Source organism: Marmota flaviventris, chromosome 5 (assembly GCF_047511675.1).
Source record: "Marmota flaviventris isolate mMarFla1 chromosome 5, mMarFla1.hap1, whole genome shotgun sequence".
Taxonomy (NCBI): Eukaryota; Metazoa; Chordata; class Mammalia; order Rodentia; family Sciuridae; genus Marmota; species Marmota flaviventris.
In genome coordinates, this window is record NC_092502.1 from 69,030,448 (window position 1) to 69,056,632 (window position 26,185).

The following is a 26,185-nucleotide window of genomic DNA, read 5'->3' on the forward strand; positions in this document are numbered from 1 at the left end:
GGGGAGACACTTCCTCGGCCTCGACTTCCAGGGATGCAGAGTGGGGGACAGGTGTTTGAGTGAGGCAAGGAGGGGAATTCGGGAGGGGGTCCTAGATGCAGGCTTGGGTGGGATAAGTGTTAGGCGAAGAGCGGAGGAGTAAACCTATGTACCCAGGCCTCCGGCAATCGGGAGATGGCAATGGGGAGGGGGTCCCGGCTTTAGGGAACGGCGCTCAGGGTCCCCTCCCAGCGGGACCAGAGCAGTCCCGAGCTCCACCTCCCGGCCGGAGGGGGTGCGGAGAGGCGGGCGGGAGGCAGGCGGGCGGGCCAGGAGGGAGGGGGAGGGAGGGGGCGGGCCGGGCTGTGCGCTCCGCTCGCTGCTGGCTCCGCCGCCGCCGCCGCCGCCGCTGCCGCCTCACACACTCCGGGAGCGGGAGCGCGGCGCGGACGCGAAGCCGCCGGGCTGCTGTGCCCAGAGTCAGCCGGAGCCGGAACCCGAACCGCAGAGCCAGCCCCAGCCGTGCGGAGCCGCAGCCCGGGCCGGGGCCGGCAGCGGCTCATGGACAGCGGGGCGGGCGGCCGGTGCTGCCCCGAGGCGGGTAAGGATCCGGAGGCGGTGGAGGCGGCAGAGGCTCGGGGCCCGGAGCGGCCATGGCCGGCGGGAGCTGAGGGAGGGGCGCTCAGCGGAGCGAGGCCGAGGGGATCCAGTCCATGCCCAGCGCGCGGGGGCCGAGGTGGGGGCTGCTGGAACACCAAGTGGGGGTTGCAGCCGGGCACCCTGGCCTCAAGGTCCACTACAAGAAACCGAGAGAGGGGAGGAGGTACCGAGCCGGACCCCAACCCCGGTGTCGCGCACTCGGGCGCGCCTTGGAGCGGCTGGGATGAGACTCCAGGAGCGCGCGAGATGGAAATGGTTTTAGGGAAGCGCGCGGCCCTCAGTTTGGTGGGGGGCTCCCCGAGGATGAAGCTAGCAAGAAACCTTATCCCCAACACACACACAAACACACACACACACACACACACACACTTGTTGGGCGACTAGCTCATCTCACTCAGGCGCTTCCAGCTCTCCGCGGGCACCTGGAGGACCGTACCAGACATACACACGCATACATACATCCGAACATATGTGAACACAGACATACCTCCCGCACACCAGCGCCCAATGGGGCACCGTCACCAGCTTAGAATCTGCTTCGGCGTCTGCACGATCAGCAGCAGGGACACACAACCTGTGTCCGTAGACAGCAACAACACAACCGGGTGTGACACTGGGCAACATAGACACACAAACACAAACCCATGCCCTCGTGTACGAGTGCCACGGCCATAGTTCTCAAGATGAACACTCAAAACCTAATCCCCCCATCCTCGTATTTCTTTAAGGAACACACCCTAACATAAATTATGTTCCCTACTCCTTGGCCAGAGCACAGGTACACAGAGCACAGGTCTCACTTGCTCCCACCGCCTGCACCCACACAAACACAACCCAATGTCTCAGCACACGCCTTGATGGCACACACCCTAACACAGTAAGAAGCACCTACAGCAGCGCCTCACGGTCACAAACACGGAACCTACTGCTTCACACATCTTAACACTGGGTGTCACACACACCTTACACCAACACTGTCACATTACACCCTGCGGGGCATACACAGACAAGCTCTGCCCCTCTCCCTCGGAGGCCAGATTCCGTGGGGAGAAACCGACCCAAGCGCCCTGTCACCTTAATAGCGACATTGTTATTGTAAATATCTGTACAGCGGGAGCCCTGTGGCCGGACCAACCGGCTTCCCGGCGGGCGCCTCCCCCAACCCCCACTCCCGGGCCGTACCGGCCGAGTATTCCGGGAACAAGCTGGACCTGGCTGGCCGCGCCATACCGCCTCCCCAGGCTCCAAGGCCCTTGATTCCTTTGCAAAAGGTGCAAGCCTGAGGCTCTGTTTACGACCCTTTCCGGACCACTTAGCTGAGTTCTGCGAGGCACCTGGGTCTCTGACTCACCTGGGTCCCGCACACCTGGGTCAGTCTCACACCAGGGCGCCCCCTCTTCCCGGTCCCGGCTGCAGGCCAGTCGTGTGTTGGGGAAAGGCCTGGGGGCCAGAAGGGAGACCGTGGCAGGCGCGGGAGTAGAACTGGTGGGTGAAATGGACTCGCACCCGTTTCCCCCTCCCCCAGCTACCCTAGCTCAGACTTCTGGCCTCAGTTTCCCTAGCAGTGGTGGGCAACGATTCGTTCCGGCAGGAAAGATTGGGGGTGATGCTGAGGCCACTGGGAATTGACCGTAGGGCAAGAGCCCCTTTTCCGCCGGTCGCGAGAGCATCGGTTTTACGAGAGTGTCCCCGCCCGGCTGGGTTCGCGGCTTTGTGATTCCGGCGCCGGCTTCCTCCCCGCCCCCCTCCCGGCGCCCGCTGCGCGACTCGCCGCGGCGCCGGCTTGCGGGGGACCCTAGGCCGAGGCCGGAGATGCCAAGGAGCAGGGATTCCCCGCGGCCGCCCGGGGGGCGGGGGACGCAAGTGACCGGCTGGCCTAGGCGCTTTCTCACTACGCTGCGCGCTCGCCTGGCCTCGCCTTAGGCTTCAGGAGGCCGGCGCCGCGGGGGTGGGGGCGGGGCCACTCGAACCCTAGGAGCCGCCGCGGTCCCCCAACTATACACTGGCTCAGCTGCCTCTGGGAGGAGACACTCCGTACGCTGGGTGTGTTCTGGGAGCGCCCGCTGACCTTAGCGGTGCGGACCCGGCCGCCAGAGCAAGCAGAGGCCAGGACTTCGTGCCGGAAGACGCAGGGCGCCTTCCAGCACCTGCTCTGGGTCAGTCCTAGGGAGCTGCCAGAAGGTGTTTGTGAGAACCCTGAGGTCTGTGTGTGTGGGGATGAGTGGGTGTTACCTTCGTTCTTGACGTGGGAGTCTGAGGGGATTGAAACGTGTAATAACTAGACTAGGGCATGGGCTGGAATCCAGAAAAGAGGCGTGAGAAGAGAGGCCTCCAGAGATGGCCAGAGGCAGGGTGGTAGAGGGCAGGCCTAGGTTCAGTTCTGGTCTGGCCGCATTAATTTTTCCCCTTCCCCCTTCCATCCCCAGTTCCCAATTCCTGAAGGCACTTCCGCTGGAAAAGGGTGTCTGGCTGGTCTGGTGTCCTCCTACCAGAGCCCTTTCTACTGTGGTTACTTCTGCAGAGAAGCTGGCCAAAAAACATTGAATATTACTAGGAAGAATGGGGTGGAAAGCCAGGAAGGGGGCCTACAAAGGTGGGGAAGGCCTAAAAGGGAATGAAGGTTGAATAAGGGGAGGTAGTGAAGGAGGAGGCCCTTCTGATGGGGTGAGGGCTGCTCCTGCCCTGAGCAAGGATAGTTGGTGCTGCAGAGAGCAATTCTGTTCAACAGATTAAGCATCTTCTATCTGCCAGGGCCCGTGGCAAGTGGAAAGGATGCAGTAGTAAGATATGTATTATAATAGACTTTAGATGCACCAGATCTCCTTTAATCCTCCCAAATAACTCCCAATTTCCATTTCATTGTATAGAAACTGGTTCAGAAAAGACAATTCACAGCTAGGAAGTGTGAAGTGAGGGTTCAAACAAACAATCTGGCCCCAAACAACAGATGCCTGGACGTCTGCAGAAGCTAATGGAGGGTGGTGGAAGAGGGGAAAGAGCTGAGGGCCGTGCCCTTGCTTGCTGTGGGTGGCCTCTGAACAGCTCCACCCCATGCAGCTTCACTTGCTTACCCTTCACTCTGTTCCTTTGGTGTTTGCCTGAGGAAGCAGTGGTTATTGTCTAATAGTGCTGGGGGCAGGGGACAGGGAGCATCCGAGGTGTCAAAGCCTGACCTGGCATAGCTCTCTGGTCATAGCATGCAGCAAAAACTCTGGAAATGAAGGTTTCAGGTGAACCTCTGTCATCAACCCTTCCCAGGTATGGATACAGATGAGGTCCCCTTCACTTTCCTTGGACTCTTGTCCCCTCATCCGTTGCTCCTATACCCCTGATGTTTCTTCTGCTCCTGAGGGAGATGGGTCCCTGTGTCTGTCCCTGCTTAAGCTCTGGCTTCTCAGTCCCCTGGACACCCATGCCACTGGGTGAATGCGAAGCACCCCTGCCCAGGAAGGCAGCCAGAGCCTGGGGAAGGGCAGATAAGGCACCAGTGGCTTCAAAGGCCACCGCTGAGACTAATGACTCCCCATACCAACTGCAGAGGACAAAGTTCAGAAGTGGTGGGGGCAGGGATGAGTAAGGGCCACTTAACTGCTGTTCCTGCCCTTCCCAGGAAGGGAAAGTCACCTGGCTTTCTATATCCTGATGGACCTTTGAATGAGCCACAACAGCCTGGGAGGCCTGGGTTCAATCCTAGAAGGCTAGCCTCCTCTTCCCTTTCTGTTCTGATGGTGGGCAGTGTTGGCAACAGGGCTGAGGTTCCTGTGTGCTGGGGTGGAGGTGGGGGGTAACACAATAAACATCCCTTTCCAGCCTTAGGGATTACTGTTGATTCCCTTCCTGAATCCAGCCTTTCCTCCAGACTCTGGTATTTGAAGAAGCCCTGTTTCTCACATCCGAGCTCTTCCTCATACTGTTTCTCTGGCCTAAGACGATTAATATATTTTTGAGTCTCAATTTGACTTGTAATACGGGGACAGGGCTGTAATAATGAATATTATCTGTTTCAGAGGGTGGGGGGATTAAATGAGATCCTGTGTATGAAACGCTTAGCCGTGCCTTAGTGAAACCTTGCCTGCTGGGATGGTAATCGTGGTGCGCAATGATGGTGGTGTGGTGATGAGAGAGTTTGTATGGCCTCAGGCTTTTTCTTTCTTTTTTGATGCTGGGGATGGAACCCGGGACCTGGTGCGGGCCAGGCAAGCCCTTGACCACTGAGCTACACACACCCCCAGTGTTCAGTTTCTTAACTCAGTGGATCTATTGTATCCCAGAGTTGTTCCCAGATTGTCTGGGACCTTTGCATCACAATTGCCTTGGGGGTTTCTCCCGGTCCCACCTTCCAATCAAAATTCCTAAGGGTGGGGCCAGATAATACTTATTTTGAAAGAACTCTCCAGGTGCTTCAACCTTGAGAGGTTCTGCTTCTCTCCCAGAATTTACCACTCCCAACTCTTGCGTCCAATCTGGGGAAGACTCACTCCAGGCCCTTATTCCTCTACTCTTCCTGAATCTCAGGAACACCCCTGCACATTGACCCCAAGCTTTCCCTGTCTTGCATTTTACCCTGTGGTTCTCCTGGTTCTAACTTGGAAGCCGAATACTGTAATCCTTCTGGACTCTATCCCTTACTGGAAGTAAGGGATCCTCTAAGGGTGAGAGAAATAGTGGGGTGGCGGGGGAGGGGGGACTACCTAAGAGGTCTCAGGTATTTGACCCTGAGATGGGGAGGAAGTCCCAAGTTGAAGACTGAATCTGTGGTTTTTGTAAAATTCTTAGGGGCTGGGGATGTGGCTCAAGTGGTAACGCGCTCGCCTGGCATGTGCAGGGCGCTGGGTTCGATTCTCAGCACCACATACAAATAAAATAAAGATGTTGTGTCCACCGAAAACTGAAAAATAAATATTAGAAAATTCTCTCTCTTTAAAAAAAAAAAAAAAATTCTTAAAGGTTTGCCTGAATGGTTAAGTAACCTTGATCTGGAGAGGGGGAGTACAGGCAAGCAATTACTGTTAAATTTCTCTTTTCTGCAAGGTTCAGGGTCATTCCCGTGGGCATCCCATCTAACCCCTAACCTGCCAACGCTTACACAGAGAATAGGGTTGCACAGTTATCCCATGTTGTGTATGTGGAGGAGGGTGGTGGCCAGGTGAAGGCACCCAAGAGAGAATGGGGTTCTTTGGAGACAGTCCCTTGGGGATGGATTTGGGTTGGGACTTGAAATGATAAAATGAACTCTTTGCCAAGGTCCATGCAGATGAAGGGGATGTGGCTGGAGGGCAGATCCAAATGGAGCATCAGATATACTCCTCCTTCCTTTAAAGAGATTAAGATTGTAGCTGAGAATAAACATAGACACTAATTTGATAATGGCCTCACACACATTGAGTACTTTAATACTGAGGAGCTACTGAGGAGGGGCTTGTGTTTAGGGAAGTCTCCCCAGAAGAGGTGAAGTGTTTGAAATGTGTAAGGAACCATGCATTCAAGGAGCATTTGCTCTGCCCCCTAGGTGGAGAAAGGGAATCGGGCAATCATATGCAAGTTGTCAACTAAACAACCCGTGATCAAGTGCTCCAGGATTAGCAGATAGTCATTGAGTAAAAATAACCAGTCCCTGGAAAGCTATTTATTGAGAGCCTACTGTGTGCCAGTCAGACCTGTCAGCTGCTGGCCCGGTATGACTGCGCTGAAGATGTTGAAGTAAGCAAAGTAGAGACTCTCCCACTCTGCTTACTGTCTTGTGACAGAGGTTAGCAAGTTTTTCAAAGAAGGACATAACTACAATTGTGCTGAGTACTTCCAGAGACCATTTATTAAGTACTTACATTGGGTTAGGTAGTCAGTCTATATTTTCTCAAACTGCCCCCCTTCCAGGAAATAGGTAGTATCTTTACTATTTTCAGATAAGAAAACTGAGGCTCTAAATAATTTGTTCCAGGTCACATAAACAGGAAGTGGGAAGCCTGGCATCACAGTGATGCATGCCTATAATCTCAGTGACTCAGGAGGATTGCTGGTTCAAAACCAGCCTCAGCAATTTAGCGAGACCCTGTCTCAAAATTTTAAAAAGAGATGGTGATGTGGCTCAGTGGTTGAGTGTCCCTGGGTTCAATCCCTGGTACCACCACCACTACCAACAACAACAACAACAAAAAACAGGAAGTGGGCAGCTGAGGTTTGCCTTCGGATAACAACTATTCTCCCCACTGCTGTCTAACATATGCCAAATGGGTACAGAGAGGCAGCCCAACAAAATTGACAGGTAGTTCTTGCTAGAACCATTGTCATGGTAGACTGGGCCAGTCTTTACTGTTGTACCCAGGATTATAAGTGCCCAATAAGCATTCGTTGAATGCATGAATGAGCACCTATTCTGGGCCTGGCTTCGAAAAGCCGCATGGGTGGGGGTTGAGGGAGTGAGTATACAAAGTTCTACCCCTTCCTTCAGGATGCTTGGTGTCTGCCGGGAGAGAGAACAACACAGGCGGGCGGTGTCCAAGGCAGCCTATGATTCATTGCTTTAGGATTGGAGCAGACAATAAGTGGCTGTGAGTTGGAGGAAGGAGAGGTCACTGTGGGTTGGAAAGGCCTGGGAAGGCTTCCTAGGGGGGCCAGAACCTGCCTTCAGTGGGGTGGGTGTGGTCATCAATAGGCCTGGGGTGGGAATTCCAGAAGTAGAGCTGGTCTTCCAGGTATGCTGAGGGGAAGTGGGGAAAGGAGACTGAGCCTGAACCCTCCACAGAAATGCTGTTAGAGACTTTGAATTTGAGTAGAGAGGCTCACCATGATTTTGTTGCAGAGGAGCGCAGTCACAACTGGGCCAGCAGCTAACAGGTCTGACTGGGGTCAGCAAATGGACAGCCTTGAAGTGGAGGGGGTGGAGAGATGGGTGAAAGAAGAGGGTGATAGTGGTGATGGGGATGCAGCTTGTGATTGGCTAGGACATACAGAGCTAGCTGGGGTGGGCAGGGAGAAGAAGGTGTGAGGTGGGGCTGGACCAGTTAGAGAGGAGGAGAGGCCGGGTGTGCAGTCGGAGCTGGACCTGTGTAGGGATAGGGGTCAAACAGGAGCCAGATGATCACCCAGAGTGGGGGTGGGGAAGGGGCCAGGGATAGGCTGGTGGTGTCATCGAAGCTCTGTCCCAGTTAGACCTGCTGGGCTTCAGTTGCAAAGGACAGGTCAGGGCAGCTCCCAATGCCAATTTGAGGGCCTTTCAGCCCTGTGACCCCAATCTTGACCTCTATTCTCTTTGTGCACCTGCCCATGGAAAGAGGCAGAGAGAAGAGCCCTAGGAACTGTTCACATGCATATGTGTTTGTGTACACACACAAACGCAAATGCTCCTAGACACATGTTTGTGGGGGAAGTTGGAGAGGGCTAACACCTATTCTTCACCCTAGCCATTTTTACAAGTCTTGGTTAGTTCTGATTCAAGTTGGACCCTTGTGGGGGTGCTGTGGGTGATTATTGTCAGGAAAAGGGAATTGGACCTGTCACACTTCATATACTTATTATTGATGTGGCATCTCAGAAGAGAGAAATGAGATGTGTTCCCCTCTCCCTCCAGACAACCTGAGTAGCTCTAGTATGGGCAGTAAATGACCCCAGAAACTGGGTCATCTAGAGAGTACCTGCATCTCTTTCCTACTACATAGGTGGGAAGGGGTGATCCAGTTGGGGGTGCCCAAAGCCTAACCACTTGCTCTCTCGGTATCTCAGTATCAGGGTAATTACCATGGGTGACTAAGGCAGGATGCTGGTGAGAAGGAGGTGTTGGGCAAAGCAGAGAATAGGGAGGGAAAGAGGAAAGGAGGGAGGGAAAGAGGAAAGGAGGGAGGGAGGGAGGGAGGGAGGGCTGGGACCCAGGGAACATCAGGTGGGTAAGGGCGTTCCATGGGCGGGAGCTACTCTAGGCCTGCCAGGCCTCTTACAGGATCCTCCAGCTGGGCCAGGCACAGCTGCTACACCCAGCTGTGGGTAGAACTCAGGGTTCTGGACTCTGGTTTCTGGAACTGGGTTTGGGGGCTAGGATTGAATCTCCTTGTGGGAGAAGAGTGTGTAGGTGGAAGGGGGACAGCGGGGGCCTGGCTCTGGGCAGTCCTCAAGAGCAGCTTCCATTTTGCCTCTTTTCCTTGCAGCCCTCCTGATTCTAGAGCCTGCCAGGATGGGGTCCCTGAGGCCCAGCCCGGGCCCTGGGGGGCAGCGATTGCTGCTGCCCCCCTTGCTGCTGGCACTGCTGCTCCTATTGGCTCCATCCACAGGCCACGCCACTCGGGTAGTATACAAGGTACCAGAGGAACAGCCACCCAACACCCTCATTGGGAGCCTCGCAGCCGACTATGGCTTTCCAGATGTGGGCCACCTGTACAAACTAGAGGTAGGTGCCCCATACCTTCGAGTGGATGGCAAGACAGGTGATATTTTCACCACTGAGACCTCCATTGACCGTGAGGGGCTCCGTGAATGCCAGAACCAGCTCCCTGGTGAGCCCTGCATCCTGGAGTTTGAGGTGTCTATCACAGACCTCGTGCAGAATGGCAGTCCCCGGCTGCTAGAGGGCCAGATAGAGGTACAGGACATCAATGACAACACACCCAACTTCGCCTCACCAGTCATCACTCTGGCCATCCCTGAGAATACCAACATCGGTTCGCTCTTCCCTATTCCACTGGCTTCAGACCGTGATGCTGGCCCCAATGGCGTGGCATCCTATGAGCTTCAGGCTGGGCCTGAGGCCCAGGAGCTGTTTGGGCTGCAGGTGGCCGAGGACCAGGAGGAGAAGCAGCCACAGCTCATCGTGATGGGCAACCTGGACCGCGAACGCTGGGATTCCTACGACCTCACCATTAAGGTTCAGGATGGTGGCAGTCCCCCGCGTGCCAGCAGTGCCCTGCTGCGTGTCACTGTGCTTGACACCAATGACAACGCTCCCAAGTTCGAGCGGCCCTCCTATGAGGCCGAGCTGTCTGAGAATAGTCCCATAGGCCACTCGGTCATTCAGGTGAGAGATCCCCTCTATCTTCCTGTCAGGGTGACCCACCTTTAAAAATGGGAGCCCACCCCAACCAGCTGAGAACTCCTTTCACTTAGGGGATAAAAATGTCAGAACTGTGTCTAGATTTCTTCTCCCCATCCCTAGTCAGGTGAGACCCTCCCACCACCCAACTGGTGATTTTATTTTTCTCTGTCAAGCTGTTAAGTGACATCACATCTGAACAGTGCCTACCCCTCTCCAAGGCAGATGTGAGTTAGAAACTCTGGAAAATGAAACTCCCCCTCAAGTCAAGGAGAGCCTTCTCCCCTTGCAAGGGATGCTAAGGTGGAACAAAAGGGCTGCTTTTTATCAGGTAGAACCTTCCCAAACAGGAGCAGGTGCCCTTTAATCAGGTGGGATTTTCCTGAAACTGGGGATACAGTCTCACTGCACCCCTCCCTGATGGAGTCCAATGAGATCATTTAAGTCAGATACTTCCTCCAAGTTCTGAAAAGTCATACAGGGGTATTTGTATACTCGCTTCTGCCCCTGGACATGGGGCACCCACGGGTGTGGGGTGTTTGGCACAGTAGGCGGGGGTCAGTTCCCCTCATGGAAGTTCTCAGCACTCCTCTCCATGGGAACTGCCCCAGGGGCTGGGCAGCTTGGTGGGGCTGGGGCCTGGGAGGGAGCAAAGAAAGCGTCCCTGCAGACAGGTGGGCGTATCTCCTGCTGTCATCTCGGCACTGGCCTCCTGCCAGCCCAGCTCCTTTTTCCTTCTCCACGGGCTGAAGCTGTCTGTTTGATGAGAGGGAGCTGAGGAGGGCTCAGCTGCCCTGGAGCCCATCACCCAGCCCAGGAGACCCTCATCCTAGGTCCCCATGCTGAAGTGGGTGGTGGGAGTTTCATCTTTTTTCGGAACTGGTAGACTGGAATCTGGACAGGAGGATGAGAAAGAAAAGGGAGACAGACAGTGGGAATGGTGAATAATAATAGCCTAAGTGCCAGGCTCTGTTCTAAACACACCATGTGTATTATATAATTTAATTCTTACAGTACAGGGTAAGTGAGCATATCCCCATTTTACAGATGGGAATCTGAGCTCACAGAGATTAAGAAACTTGCCTAATGTCATAGCTGATAGATTCAGAGCCCACCATGGCTCACGTCCCACAGTGTGGATTTTTATAGCCTATGCGTGTAACAGCTTTACATCCTCCCAGCAAGATACAGCAGAAAAGCAGGACAGAGGGTCAGCTGAGAGGTGGACAGGCTAAAAAGAGAGGATGGGAGAGAACAGGTGATGGGAAAGAGGCAGGATCAGAACTTAGCAGGGACAGGAGGCAGACAGACAGAAGTCAAGAGTCACAGACAGAGACAGAGACAGATGGCAGGAGACAGATAAAGGGCTGAGCCACCAATCTAGAGACAGGGAGACAGTGGGGCGCATAATCACATAGTTGGTGACAGATAAGACTGAGGTCTGCAGTAGGAGAAACTGTTAGGGTTGGGCCCTCATAGATTGGAACAGGCAGCAGGGTAGCTGGGAACCTCTGTAATAAAAGCCCTAGCAGGTATGGTATGAGTCCCTTCTAAGGGGAAGAAGGCCAGACAAGCAGTGGCTTGAGATCCCACTACCTGCAGTGCCCCGCATGGTATTAGCAACTGGTTTTGCAGAGACAGAAAGGAGGATAGATGGACAGATAGATAGGCTGATGGACAAAAAGAAAAAAAAATATTTAGGGAGCACTCTCCATGTATCAGGCAGAGTTGACATTTTGACATGTATCATCCCACTTAATATTCCACAGTGAAATCAATTCCATGATTAATCCCCATCTTACACATTTGTAGACTAAGGCTTGGGGAAGTTCAATAATTGGCTCAAGATTACATAGTTATTTGAGAAGTGGTAGAGCTAGGATTTGAACCCAAGACTTCTGTTTTAGAGAGTCTACCAAGTTATGCCTATCCCCCTCTGCACCCTGCCCTGCCATCACTTTGCCCTGGTGGTGACCTAACCCTAACCCTCATGTTTCACTCGAGAAGTGGTACCTCATGGCCAGTTCCACCTGGTTCTTTTTGTCCCATTCCTGCCCGTGTTTGTATAGACTTGGACCCAGTGCGCGTCGGCGTTGGCGTGGGAGGGCGTGCCCACTGCAAAGGGACAGACAGTTCATTGTTTGATGCTGGGAGCCCAGCCCGCTGCCAGCAGGCTCTGTGGCCTGCACCAACCCCTCCCTCCTGGCCGCAGGCTCAGGCCGGATTCCTCACATTGGTGCCTTGCCAGCACCAGCCAGCAGTCGAAGGAACTGCTGAAACAGGTTTCCCCAGTTTAACAGAGCAGTGGCTGGGCCTGGCCTGGCAGGCTCCCTCTGACCCACATCACTATCTGGCTGCTTTCAGAAGAAATTCCCTCACCTGTAGCCTCCAGGTGGGCATGTGGTTCTCCACTCTTGCATACACACATTCACACATACCTTCTCATGGTTACACATAAGCACACACAGCTCACAATCATATGCGTGTTTGTGCATGCATGCACACCATCTCTACTACCTACACACCTTTCCATCTCAGCAGTTGGTTAGGAGCCACTTTAATTGGATGAAAGTGTTGCTGGTTAGATCCTAACCGCCATATTTGGGTGGACCAGTAGAGGAATGAGAAGGAGTTTAATTCTGCCATGTACCATCTCTACTGGCAGTTTGCATCACTATTGAGGATTTGCAGGCTGCATCTGGGCTCTTCAGGAAAAGAGCCAAAGTGCCAGGGCTGGGGAAAAGGTTGTACACATGCCACTTTTGGAAAGGGCACTAAGTCAGATTTGTTGTGTTTGCCATGATCATTGGAAAGGACTTTGGCAGCACACATGTACCCCTGAACTTGCTATCCCTGGTCTAACCCAGTCTGTTCTCCTTGTTTTTTGCTTCTACCCTATAGGTGAAAGCTAATGATTCAGATCAAGGCGCTAATGCAGAGATCGACTACACGTTCCACCAGGCACCTGAAGTTGTGAGGCGACTTCTGCGACTGGACAGAAACACTGGACTCATCACTGTTCAGGGCCCCGTGGACCGTGAGGACCTGAGCACTCTGCGCTTCTCTGTGCTTGCCAAGGACCGAGGCGCCAACCCCAAGAGTGCCCGTGCCCAAGTGGTTGTGACTGTGAAGGACATGAATGACAATGCTCCCACCATTGAGATCCGAGGCATAGGACTGGTGACCCATCAAGATGGGATGGCTAACATCTCAGAGGATGTGGCGGAGGAGACAGCCGTGGCTCTGGTACAGGTATCTGACCGAGATGAGGGAGAGAATGCAGCTGTCACCTGTGTGGTAGCAGGTGACGTGCCCTTCCAACTTCGCCAAGCCAGTGAGACGGGCAGTGATAGCAAGAAGAAGTACTTCCTGCAGACCACCACCCCACTTGATTACGAGAAGGTCAAAGACTACACCATTGAAATTGTTGCTGTGGACTCTGGCAACCCCCCTCTCTCTAGCACTAACTCCCTCAAGGTGCAGGTGGTGGATGTCAATGACAATGCCCCTGTCTTCACCCAGAGCATCACGGAGGTGGCCTTTCCAGAAAACAACAAGCCTGGTGAAGTGGTGGCTGAGGTCACTGCCAGCGATGCTGACTCCGGCTCTAATGCAGAGCTGGTTTACTCTCTGGAGCCTGAGCCGGCTGCCCAGGGCCTCTTCACCATCTCACCTGAGAATGGAGAAATCCGGGTGAAGACGTCCCTTGATCGGGAACAGAGAGACAGCTATGAGTTGAAAGTAGTGGCAGCTGACCGGGGCAGCCCCAGCCTCCAGGGCACAGCCACCGTCCTCGTCAATGTGCTGGACTGCAATGATAATGACCCCAAATTTATGCTGAGTGGCTACAACTTCTCAGTGATGGAGAACATGCCAGCGCTGAGTCCAGTGGGCATGGTGACTGTCATCGATGGGGACAAGGGGGAGAATGCCCGGGTGCAGCTCTCAGTGGAGCAAGACAATGGTGACTTTGTTATCCAGAACGGCACAGGCACCATCCTGTCCAGCCTGAGCTTCGACCGAGAGCAGCAGAGCACCTACACCTTCCAGCTGAAGGCGGTGGACGGCGGCGTCCCACCTCGCTCAGCTTATGTTGGCGTCACCATCAATGTACTAGATGAGAATGACAACGCACCCTTTATTACTGCCCCCTCCAACACTTCCCACCGGCTGCTCACCCCCCAGACACGTCTTGGTGAGACTGTCAGCCAGGTGACAGCCGAGGACATTGACTCTGGTGTCAACGCTGAGCTGACCTACAGCATTGCTGGTGGCAATCCTTATGGACTCTTCCAGATCGGGCCAAATTCAGGTGCCATCACCCTGGAGAAGGAGATTGAGCGGCGCCACCACGGGCTGCACCGCCTTGTGGTGAAGGTCAGTGACCGTGGCAAGCCTCCACGCTACGGCACAGCCTTGGTCCATCTTTATGTCAATGAGACCTTAGCCAACCGCACACTGCTGGAGACCCTACTGGGTCACAGCCTGGACACACCACTGGATATCGACATTGCTGGGGACCCAGAATATGAGCGCTCCAAGCAGCGTGGCAATATCCTCTTTGGTGTGGTGGCTGGTGTCGTGGCTGTGGCCTTGCTCATAGCCCTGGCAGTGCTTGTGCGCTACTGCCGGCAGCGGGAGGCCAAGAGTGGCTATCAGGCTGGTAAGAAAGAGACCAAGGACCTGTATGCCCCCAAGCCCAGCGGCAAAGCCTCCAAGGGAAACAAGAGCAAGGGCAAGAAGAGCAAGTCCCCGAAGCCTGTGAAGCCAGTGGAGGACGAAGATGAGGCCGGATTGCAGAAGTCCCTCAAGTTCAACTTGATGAGTGACGCCCCTGGGGACAGTCCCCGCATCCACCTGCCCCTCAACTACCCACCAGGTAGCCCTGACCTGGGCCGCCACTACCGTTCTAACTCCCCACTGCCTTCCATCCAGCTGCAGCCCCAGTCACCCTCGGCCTCCAAGAAGCACCAAGTGGTGCAGGACCTGCCGCCTGCAAACACATTTGTGGGCACCGGGGACACCACGTCCACGGGCTCTGAGCAGTACTCCGACTACAGCTACCGCACCAACCCCCCCAAATACCCCAGCAAGCAGGTAGGCCAGCCCTTTCGGCTCACCATGCCCCGGCCCCCACCCCACCCCTACGTCGGGGCCATCTGGACCGAGGTGTGGGAATGACAGCAGGTGTAGCATTCCTGCCGCATTCACTAGTCCACCTGGGGGCCAGCCTGAGCCATAGTGGGAGGTGGGACCTCAGATCTGGAGACACTGGGGCCTTAATGACCTTGCTGCCTCACCTAGGCATGGGGGTTAGGCTGAGTGGAAACCAAGGGAGGGCATGCTCTATGGTCTCCTCCCTGCCCCCTCCCCACTGGGGAGAGGCCTGTGACTTGTCAGATCCCTGGGTGCTGGACCAGCTGCTGGGGCTGATGGGCAGGTGAGCAGAAGGGTTTGGAAATGGGGGTCAGGAAAATTGGGAAGATGTCTATTCCAAACCTGGGTCTCTGAGACCAGCCATAGGTGCTTTTCTAGAGGGGAAACAGGGAGATCTAGGGTCCTGGTTGGGAACCAGATGGGGAATCTGCTAGGGAGGGGGTCCTCCCAACTTGTGCCTTCTCTGTGTACTATGTATTAACCTCTTCCTCACCCGGGGCTGGGCCCCATATCCCCTACCCCAGCCCTATACACTTGTCCCTGACAATAAAGTTCTCTATTTTTGGAGTTTTGGTTTCTTATTTTCCTGGAACTGAGAGAAGAAGCGAGAGAGACTGGAAGCAGCCCTTGGTCCTCAGGTCCTGCCTCAATTTCCCCATCCCTCCTCTTTACCCCTTCCCAGCTTAGACTTGCCTATTCTACTGCAACCCTATCTTAGCATACCATCTCCCCACCCACCCCACACCCAAATCCATGTCTAGGGAAAGTTCCCTCCTGAACAGCCTTCAAATGGAGGCATCTGGTAGCCTGTTCCCTTGCCCCATGCTTCAGACCTTCTCCCTAAGAATGATACCCTTCTCCAAATAAGGGTGGGTAGAGATGCACACAAGTCTTGCGCTGTCTCCATGGTCCAAGACTTAATTTTTCCAGACTGTCCAATTGGGAAGCTCAACAGACCTCAGACCAGACCACCTGTGGTGTAGCAAGCAGCCTGCTTGCCTTTGGTGACGCCAGAGAACCTCTTTATTACACCAGTCACCCTCCCTCAGGGCCAAGATCTTCCCCCAAGTCCCTTTCCCAGCCTCTTCATCATGACACCACCTACACCCAGCAATTAGCTAGCCCTGCCCTGTGTCTCACCACTGTGATCAGGGCCTGGGCTGTAGGGAGGGAGGGCCCAGGGAGAGGCAAGGGACTTCTTGAGTCTTTGCCATGACCTGCTCTGCCCCTCCACTCTTGGGTGCTTCCTTCAGCTCCTTGCTCTGACCAGCAGGGCTGCTGGCCTTCACTCTCTCTCTCTCCATCTCTCACTTCTTGCTCTCCTAGGTCTGCCCTGTCCTTGATTTGTCCTGTCCTTGGTTGTGCCTAAGGGAGGCTAAAGTGTGGGTGAGGGGCCTCAGGTCCTGGGGGAGTCTCTGAGGCCAGAGGCAACCTATCTCCATGGTGACCGAAGAGGCTCAAGACACTCCCAGGAGGTCCAAGGCGCCTGCTTTCTCCTTGATACCATCTACAAACTCCCTGATGCCCTGGGATACCTCCAAAATAAAACCTCTTAAGGACTTTGGAGGAGTGGGGAAGTGAGATGTGACTGAATCATATTTCTTTTGGGCAAATTAAATATTTATAGCGTGACCTCCAGCAACTCACATTCTTTCTCTTCCATTTCTGGCCTTGTAACCTCTGCTTCTTTTCCCCATTTCCCTAGTTCCTTCATTTCTTTCCCAGGTCTGATTTTTCCCTCATCAGCTCCATCTCAACCCAATCCATCCATAGAGCCACACCGAATATATTCTTCCAACATTTCAACACAGCCAAGCCATACCACCTGTTGTCATCATCAAAATATAGGCCAGGGGCTGGGATATAGCTCAGTTGGTAGAGTGCTTGCCTTGCATGCACAAGGATATGGGTTCAATCCCCAGCACCAAAAAATAAAACAAAACATATATATGCTAGGATGGGGATATAGCTCAGTGGTAAAGCCCTTGCCAAGCATGTGCAAGGCTTCAGGTTCAATCCCCAGAACTGAAAACAAAAACAAACCACCATGGGCCGAGCTCCTACTGTGTGTTCAGACTCTTTGATGAAAAAATGGTTGTACTTGTAGCCCAAGACACAAGTGAGATGAATCATGTCAAGTGAGAAGTTCCAAAGTAAATCTATTCCCAACTTGTTCCAAGCAACTACTTCGATTGCTGCTATTCACTGCCATTTTTTGAGGCCTTACTAGGTTAGGTGCAGGTATCTAAGTTCATTCAGTCCTCATGACTGATATGAGCTGGTAGGTCCTCTTATTCTTCATTTTTCAGAAGTGAAAACTAGTTAGTGATTGAACCAAAATTCACACAAAACATCAGAAAATCTGATTTCCAGAATTTCCCATTATCCATGTGCTATTTTAAAAAGGGTTCGTGATTGGTAGTAAGAGATTCACTATCATTAGCCTATTAAAGGATCTGCAAACCATGCAAGAAGGGGGAAAAGGGTTAAACTCAGCTCTTGAGTTTCCTGAATTTATCTGACCAGAGTGTCTTTCCCTTTTTTTGAGGAGCATGGTATGGGCTTCTGGGAAGAGATTGTGAATTCTGAACCAACTTGTCAACCATGAGCCAGGACTTGGGCAAGAGGGTCCCATCCCCTTGCCTATGGTCACCGTGTGAGCAAACTCCTGAGGCAGGAGTGAGCATGACTACACTGGAGGCAGGGAGAGGCCAGAGAGGAGTGTTTGGGCTGGAGTGGAGGGTGCAGGAGAGAGCTGAGAGATGAGATTGAAAGCACGGTAGGTTGTGGAGGACATGGATGCCTTGCCAAAGGAAATGGAGGTCCCTGAAAGCTCAGGCATTTTTCAGATGAACTGAGTTTAGAAAATTCACTGGAACTTAAAGAGGAGCAGAGGTGAAGGTCCAAAGTCAAAATTCTAAGGTTTGAACTAAGAGGGTGGCAATGGGGGTGATGGGTGGACTTGGAGGAATTTAGGGAGAAAGGATCCCCTGGATTCAAGGCCAATATGGATATGGGATGTGGGGAGCTGCCAGGATTCCCAGATGGATGGAGGTCTGCCTTCTGTGTGTGGGTAATGGAATGGTGATGAGATCATTGTCTCTGTGGAGGCTGATTGAAGAAAAATATTTCGGTTTCAGACCTGTTGACTCTGAAGGGTCAGAAGGGGCAGCTAATTAGAATGATCCAACAAGTGCCTCAAACATCAGAACTGGAGTTAGATTCAGTTCCAGGCTTTGACGCTTTGATAGTCATAGAATTATAGGAAATATTTTGTTGAATACAACCCAACCCTCCATTTTACAGAAAAACAGCATAGGAAAAGAGCTCAGGTGACTTGCCTGGTGGGCAGAACTGAAGCCCTCCATTACCAGATGTGAGCCCTATAGGGAGGGAGAGCTGCTAATCAAAGTCTTAAAAGAAAACTGAAAAGAGAAACACCCACAACCACGCTGCCCTGTGCCTTCCAGAACTTTCCTGGAGCCTGTTCACCCCAAAAGCAAGAGGACTATGCTCCTTTATAACCCCAACCCCAAATGTGCATGTTAATTCTGGGGGCCTCATCTCTCATTGCCCAAATTTTTCAGCGTTGGGGATCACAGTATAGGTTCCCAAGGTGGGGCAGTTCTGGGCCACCTTCCCATTGGTGCCATAGTTCCTTGTCCTGATAGCCTCCCCACCCCAGCTGCCCGCAGTCAGATGGAGACTGTGTGTGTGGTAGGGGGAATCAGGAGGGAGGTCTGCAGACCTGGGACCACTTCCTCTGGTCATCCTCACAACCTCCTACTGAGAGCTAGAGAGTAAAGACAAAGTGCTGCCAACGCAGGGAGGATTCGAGGAGTCTGGAGGGTCAGTGGCAGGGCCTGGGCCCTGCTGCTCCCACCTGGCCTCCAGGGAACCTGGAGGTGCCTTCCACACTTCTAGTTTCTGGTTGGCAGGAAAACCAGTGGCAAATCCCAGGTGGGTGTTTGGGTGGCTGGCTGATTGTGCCAAGTGCCAGGCTGAGGTTGCCAGGTTCCTGGGCTGATTGTTAACCCATGGCAGGCAGATGGGGGCTGCTGGCTGGAAGCAGCCTGCCACTGCTCCACTCTCCTGAACCCCAGCACCCAGTCTAAGCTCCAAGTCTAACTCCACCAAGCCAGAGGCCCCTCCTGGAGCTCCTTCCTATTTCCTAGAAGGAGTCTCCGTTTGAGGCCAACTTGCCTAATTTCTGATGGATGCCATTCCCTCCCCCATGCCAGTCTCCTTTCAGGGCCCTGCCCTCTACAGTCAGTATTCTGTTTGCTGATCTGGAGGACAGGGGAGTTTCCACTGTTCTGCTCCCCCACCCCAGGTGCCCTGGCTTGTTCTCAGGCTCCCTCTCCAGTTCCCTTCCACCCCTTTCCACTCCCAGGTCTCTCTGGAGGGGAATGAGGTGAGGCTGGGGGTGGTGGGTGGTACTCAGCAGGGAATCCTGAGGTGGCCTCAGCACTCAAACCAGGATGAGGAACAGGATGAGAAAGAGTTGGCACCTCATTCGGATGGAGGCCATGGGAGTAACAGAGCAGTGAGACAGGTGAGGAGCTGGAGTCTGGAAGGTGCTCTTGGGAAATTAGGGGACTATTCTGGCATTGGAGAGCTGTTTGGGAGTTAGAAGTACTGCTTTTAGGAAGCTGTTCTGGAAGCTTGAGGTTGTGCTGGTGTTTAGAAGCCATGCTGGCATTTGGGGAATTGGCTGGCGTTGTGCTGTTCTGGTGTTGGGCTCTACTCTTATCAGGGACTGTTCTGAAATTAAAGGGAGACTGTGCCTGTATCGGGGAGCTAAACCAGAACTAGAAGGGCTGTGCTGTAACAAGTAGTCATGCTGGACAGAGTGACTAGAGTGGCCTGGGGGCTATAATAACACTGAGGCCTGAGCTATGTGGGACTTTCTTTGTGTGGACTTGGCTGTTCTGGGAGCTGTCCTAGAATTGAGGAGCAGTCCTCTACTGGAGCCTCTGCTTTCTGGGGTCTACGCTGTGCTCTGGGCTGGGACTTCTTGGTTGCTGCTGAGGCCTGAGGGGGCTTTGCTGGGGCTGGGGCCTGGTGTGGTGCTGGCAGCCAGCAGTGACACTCTCTCTTCCTGCAGTTACCTCACCGTCGTGTCACCTTCTCGGCCACCAGCCAGGCTCAGGAGCTGCAGGACCCATCCCAGCACAGTTACTATGATAGTGGCCTGGAGGAATCTGAAACACCATCCAGCAAGTCATCCTCGGGGCCCCGACTCGGTCCCCTGGCACTGCCTGAGGATCACTATGAACGCACCACCCCCGATGGCAGCATAGGAGAGATGGAGCACCCTGAGAATGGTGAGGAGCGTCGGCATGGTCGAGGCACCCCAGGAATGAGTAGAAGCCTGAGAATGGTGACAAGACCTTAAAAATATCCTCCATTTATTGAGTTCTTCTTGTGTGTTCAATAGTATTCACCGTGCTGAGTGCTTTCAGGTATATATTCGTTTACTCCTCACAACCACTCTCTGATCTGAGAACTTTATTGTGCCCACTTTACAGTGGAAGAATCTGAGGCTCAGAGAGGTTAAGTCACTTGCCCAAATTCATACATCTAGGAAGCAGCAGACCTGGGAGGGATACACACTCAGGTTTCTCTGAGACCAGAGCCCTTGCATTCAGCACTACCTTTCACTGACTCCCTGGGAACAGGGACCCTGAGAACAGTGGCCAGAAGGCTCAGGTAACGGTGAGGAAAACTTAAAGGCAAATGGTAGCCCCCTAATAAGGTGGGAGGGCCTTGAGAATAGAGAATGGAACCCAAATGCTGTAAGGAGCTCAGAAAATTATAGGATGACCCCCTGGAGAGAGAAGTGGGAGAAACTGTGGCTGAGGAAGAGCTGCAGGGAGGTCTGGGAGGGGAAAGACTGTCTGGGAGGGGTTTGGTGGGTGATGGAAGGGAGGTGTGGGCCTGAGCAGAGGTCAGCGTGGAGATGGATGATGTGTACTGTCAGAATGTGTGTGCGCTGTGCATGTGTATGTGCATGGCTGTGTGTGCATGAAGGCGTCCAAGGCAGCTGTGAAGATGGGGAGCCTGAATAAGCTAGCCCTTGGGGTGGCGAGACTCTTAACTTGGAGTTGTCCTTGGTTCTCATCCCCTCCTTCAATCCAAAATCACCCCTCTCCAAAAGATGAAAACTTCCACTCCCCACCCCTCAGTCAGAGGGCCCTGTCGAAATCTCCTTGGCCCTAGGTCTCAGAGGGCCCTTTGCCCCACGCCTGCCCCTCCATGTGTGATCTCATGCCCGTCTCGTCCTTTTTGTGCCCGCGCAGAGCCGGCTGGCCGGAGCAGGCCCTGAGGCAGAGTGCCAGGTATGTGGGAGCTGCTCTGGGGTCTGGGGTCTGTGGGACTCTGCCCAGCACCCAGCCCCGCCCACCAGTGCTCCGTGCCACACTGGGTCCCCTAACTCTGCCCTGAAGATTGGCACATTGAGGGTTAACAACAGAGCTGTCCCCTCCTCACCTTGCCCTGGCTAGAGGCCAAGCCAGGGTGGGTGGTGCCAGGGGAGCCCTGCCCCAGGCAGTGCTGCTCAGTTATGTCCCTAAGGGTGGGTCACTGCCTGGTGCTATCCCAGAGCGAGGGCGGGATAGGGGCAGCTGTGACAGGAAGTGCTCATGGCCCAACCGTTCCCATGGAGATCCCTGCTGCCCAGCAACCGCACCGGCTACTGCTGATGTCAGGCGGCCAACTCCTGTTCCCGTGGGTGTTCTTCTGGGCAGGGAGCCGGGGAAAGGCCAGGGGTGGTGGTTGGCAAGGGGGCTGGAGTGAGGTGGGCAGGGGCTGCATGAGTGTGCTTGTGGGTGTATGAGTGTGTGTTTGTGTATGAACATCTTGCATAGAAGCTCTCCCCTCCCCCTGGCTTTAAAGCAAGGCCTCCCGTGCTGGGCAGAGAGGGCTTCCAAGATAAGTGGGAGCACAGGAGGTCTGAGGAGCCTTAGACAGAAGGTATGTGCCCATCTTTGAGAACAGAGTTGTCCAGTGCAACAGATGTGTGTCCATGCCTATCAGACTGTGTGTGTGTATGTGTGTGTGTGTGTGTGTGTGTGTGAGAGAGAGAGAGAGAGAGAGAGAGAGAGAGAGAGGGAGAGGGAGAGAGAGATATGAGAGGAGTCTGGTGAGTTCTTAAATGAGGATGGGGGGGTTTCCTCCAAACACCAAGGGGTAGAATTGCATGTTTAAACCTGTCTGGAGACAGACGACAAGTGTGCAGATGAGTTGTGTGTTTGTGCACCTGTCTGAGGGCAGATTTGGTGGGTGTGTGAGAAAAGCACGGGAGGGTGGGTGAGACTAGAAGAAACGTGTCTATTGAAGGAACGTGTCTATTTAAGGATAGGTTTTTGTGTGTGTGCATGTGTGCATCTGAGAGGGTTATGTGCACAGTGGGCTTTTGGTGGAGAGTGGGAGGGTGTGTGTCTATTTGAAGGGTGTGTGCCTGTGAGCTCAGTGGGCAGGAAGAGTCCCACACCCCTGTGTAGATACCAGTGGGAGACCATGGAGCAGATCTTTTCCAGGCGCCATGCCCGATGACTGTCCTCCCTGCTCTCTCCTGCAGACCTCCGCCCTCTGCCTGATGTTGCCATGACGGGCACGTGTACCCGGGAGTGCAGCGAGTTTGGCCACTCTGACACATGCTGGATGCCTGGCCAGTCATCTCCCAGCCGCCGGACCAAGAGCAGCGCCCTCAAACTCTCCACCTTCGTGCCTTACCAGGACCGAGGAGGGCAGGAGCCTGCGGGCGCCGGCAGCCCCAGCCCCCCGGAAGACCGGAACACCAAAACGGCCCCCGTGCGCCTCCTGCCCTCCTACAGTGCCTTCTCCCACAGTAGCCATGATTCCTGCAAGGACTCGGCCACCTTGGAGGAAATCCCCCTGACCCAGACCTCGGACTTCCCACCCGCAGCCACACCGGCATCTGCCCAGACGGCCAAGCGCGAGATCTACCTGTGAGCCCCCTTCTGGCCGGCCGGCTACTCCTCCCCTAGCCGCCGGCCAGCTCCCAGATGGGCCCATTCCAGGGCCCCCACTCTTGACCCCTCCAGTGTGGACTCCACGGCCAGGGCCCCCCAGTGTGGGGGAGTACTGGCCTCCTGACCACACTGGCCCTTCCCCCATGCAGGGTCCAAGTCCTCTCCCTCATTTCCATCCCCCAGCTCCCAGGAGCCTCTTCTTCCCCTTTATGGGGCTCCTCCCAGCTGATGCCCAAGAGGGCTCCTCTACAGTAACTGGGCTCCCTTCTCTCAACTTCTAGGGAGTACCCCCTCTCTTTGGGCAGACGGTGGAGTCAAGGGTGGGCAGCACACTTTTAACTCATAGTTTCCCACATGACCAACCAGGGTGGGGATAGCATGCCCCATTTCAGCCCTGAAACAGGGCTGAACTGGGGAGCCCCTCGCCCTTGGAACTTCCAGAGGAAACTCTTGACCACCAGGGGCTCCCTGAAGGGCTTTTGTTACCAAAGGTGGGATGGGGAGGGGTGGAGTAGGGCGGAGGCCTTGTCTTCCAGTACTGCTCCTGGGCTGGCCCACCTACCTACCACATGTCCATGCCTGGGCCCATCTGAGCTCCCTACTTCCCTACTGGTCATGCAGTGTCTGTATATAAGGACCTTGGAATGATGTCCCCATTTCTGCCTGATTTGCAACTTTTCTCGTTGATGTTGTGTTGTCTAGGGGGACCCCTCTGGGGGGGGACCTGCCCTGTGCCCCTCCTCCCTGCCGCAGTGCCCCCCCCCCAGGCCTCTATTGTTCCATGTTGTAAATACCCCTGGGCCGTGGTGGGATGGGGTGCAGGCCAGGGAAACAACGGGTGGGTGGGGGTGGGGATGGGGGTAACATTCGCCTATCAGCAGAGCTGGGCTTTTATTTAATTTTTTTTAAAAAATACAAATCTCTATTTTTTTGGAACTGTTGCGCTGTGCCCTGGGGGGGATCCCCGCTCAGGCTGGCCTCCCACGTCCAGATGAGCATCACAGAGGGGCCCTGAGGCTGTGGGGGGGCAGCTGGACAGGGGTGGGATGACTGTGCCTCTGGCCTGGTTGGGTGAGTTGGGAGCAGGAAGGTTTGCTCAGGGGGTGGCTGGTAGCTGCCTCCAATATGGGGGGGGCCTGCACCCTGCCCCCTCCCTGCCTCTCAACCCCCAGCCCCTGCCATGACTGACCCGTCAGCCTGTAAAACCACCATTGCCTTGATCTCAGGGGGTGGGAAGGGCTGCCTCAGGGCACCCTGGGCTCCAGGCCCCCTTCTTCCAGTTGGGCTTCCCTTCACCAAGGTCAGAGGTCCCATGAGGGAGGGGGAGGGGAGTTGGGGGGCAGAGAAGCCCAGTCAGCCATGATGAGGTGGGGTTCTTTTCTTCACCTCAGGGGGCCAGGGTGTGAGCGGCATCCTGCAGAGCCCCCATCTCCCACTGTGGCCATCTCAAAGCCTCAGCCCCTCTTCCTTCCAGAAACCCCCACTGCCTTGGCCCATAGCTCTCCGGCTTCCCAGGGGCCCAGGCTGGGAGGCTGGAGACTCAGGGGTATGGCCCTTGCTTGACTTAGTCTAAGCTTGGGGCAGGGGTGGCCCAAGTGTGGGAGGGGAGGGTACAGGCTGCTGGGTCATCTGGTGCCTTTGGGAGCTGTGCTGCTGGGGTCTTTACTCCTGTAACTCCAGAGACCCCACCCCAGAAAAGCCAGGGGGCTATAGAATCACCCTATTCTCTGTCCCCCTTACCCCTCACTTGGTTTGGGGTAACAGTGCTGGGAAGGAGAGCATTGTTAGGCTGGTGGCCCCGGCCTCCACAGCCCTTCTATGGAGGGTAGTGGGTAGAGTGGGCTGGGGTGGCAGCAGCCAGGTCTAGGGGTTGGCCAAAGGCTCCTTTCCCTGGGGGAGGCCCAGAAAGTGGGCTGGGGGCTTGTTAAAGAGACAGCCCCTTTCCCCTGCACAAACGGGGCAGGTGCAATAGTGGTAGAGTTGGTAGCATGAGGTGCCCATTTGGTGGGGCTGAGGCCTCGAGGGCTGTCCTGGGTCCTGGAATTCTGGATTCAGGCAAAAAGATTGTATGAGGCCTGTTTGCTTGGTGGAGAGGGTGGTCCAGACAAGAGGCATTCCTCAGGTCAGTGGACTCCTGTTGGAAGCCTCTGAGGCCTGGTCCCCTGCCCTGGCCTTGGAAAACTCCTGAGCACTGAGTGGAAGGGCAGAGGAGCATTTTGCACAATGGAGAAGCCAGAAGGAAGGGGGTAGCCCAGATGGCTGGGAGGGCTGAGAAGCACACAGAAGTCCTTCCCACAGACCAAGGCAGAGCCCCGGCCCCCTGGTTGGGGTCAGGGTTCTGAGTCTGTTACCACCTGGGCACTCAAGAGGTGAAACCAAAGGTGGGCAGGGGATGGGTGACAGCACTGGGGACTAGGTTGGTCCTAGGTCTGTGAAGCCCCTCCCAATGCCTTGTGTCGCTGTACAGTTTTATGTACAAATAGGCGACATTTGGCCAGAGGAGACCTCCCTCAAACCCAGCCTGACCCAGTCAGTGTCTTCCTAGAGGGGACCTAGTTGGTTCCCATCCCCCTACTTCAGAGCATATCTCTTGGTAGAGGAAGAATATATGGGGACAAATTTCTCTCCTAGAGTCCCTGAAGCATCTCATGGGGCAGGGAGTGTCTCTGGGCAGCCCTGACCTCTGGGGGCTCCCTAGCCCCTATGTCTCCCCTTGGGAGTCTCTGGGGGACTTGTATTCCTGCTGGGGGCCATGGGAGCATGTCTCCCTCCCTACTCAGGCTCTTGGGGAGCCTGTTTTTCTCCCAGAGTTCCTGGGAGCACTTGAGACAAGTCAGTCTTGGGCCAACTCTCTTCCCAGGGAAGGGGGCTATCTCTGATGCGCCCGAAAAGGGATGTTTCTGGCCCTCCCCCCATCTCTCCCATGGGGGGTGTCTTTGCCCTGCAGCACTTTGGGATGAGGCTGGGCATCTCTGAGTTGTCTTTTCTCCTAGGGGCTCTGGGATACCTCTCTCTCCCGAGGGCGGGGCCTCTGGAGCCATTTCTTCCCTGGGTGGGGGTTGTCTCCGGGCGTTGGGAGGGCTTGTGTTGGCTGTGAGAAGGTCTCTTAGGGGGCGTCTCCATGCGGGACTTCTCTGGGAGGGGGGACTGTGTCTCGCCCATGGGGTTCCGGGCGGGTATGTCTGCCCATGGGGAGGGGGAGACTGTGTCTCCTCGGGTTATCTGAGTGGGGAGGGGGGCCGTGTCTCTCTCGTGTGTCGGGGAGGGAGGTCGGGGAGGGGGGTTTTGGGCGCGTCGGGTGCCCACTTTGGGGTCGTGTTTCTCTTGGTTCGTGCCACTTCCCACCGCCTCGCTCCTCCCGGGAAGGGCCCCCGCC

General features: G+C 54.8%; 1 protein-coding gene across 2 annotated transcripts; it reads left to right on the forward strand.

The window, feature by feature from the left end:
• The first annotated feature begins 385 nt into the window (after positions 1 to 385).
• Positions 386 to 23,638, forward strand: Pcdh1 (protocadherin 1). Of its 2 annotated transcripts, XM_071612284.1 has the most exons (6): positions 386 to 580; positions 8,778 to 9,640; positions 12,557 to 14,752; positions 19,920 to 20,139; positions 21,115 to 21,153; positions 22,395 to 22,456. In XM_071612284.1, exons 1-5 carry the CDS (start codon positions 541 to 543, stop codon positions 21,138 to 21,140), a joined length of 3,345 nt encoding a protein of 1,114 aa, XP_071468385.1. In that variant the 5' UTR covers positions 386 to 540; the 3' UTR covers positions 21,141 to 21,153; positions 22,395 to 22,456. The 2 variants fall into 2 exon arrangements, with proteins under 2 accessions (XP_071468385.1, XP_027783616.1); XM_027927815.3 differs by lacking the exon at positions 21,115 to 21,153 and having other exon boundaries at positions 22,395 to 23,638.
• Positions 23,639 to 26,185: the final 2,547 nt, after the last annotated feature.

What these genes read in the sequence shown, in the direction of transcription:
- Pcdh1 (XM_027927815.3), top strand. Translation starts at nt 541, where the DNA reads ATGGACAGCGGGGCGGGCGGCCGGTGCTGCCCCGAGGCGG. An exon ending in TAGGCCACTCGGTCATTCAG is followed by an intron (nt 9,641 to 12,556) that starts GTGAGAGATCCC and finishes TCTACCCTATAG; the next exon opens with GTGAAAGCTAATGATTCAGA. An exon ending in GATGGAGCACCCTGAGAATG is followed by an intron (nt 20,140 to 22,394) that starts GTGAGGAGCGTC and finishes TCTCTCCTGCAG; the next exon opens with ACCTCCGCCCTCTGCCTGAT.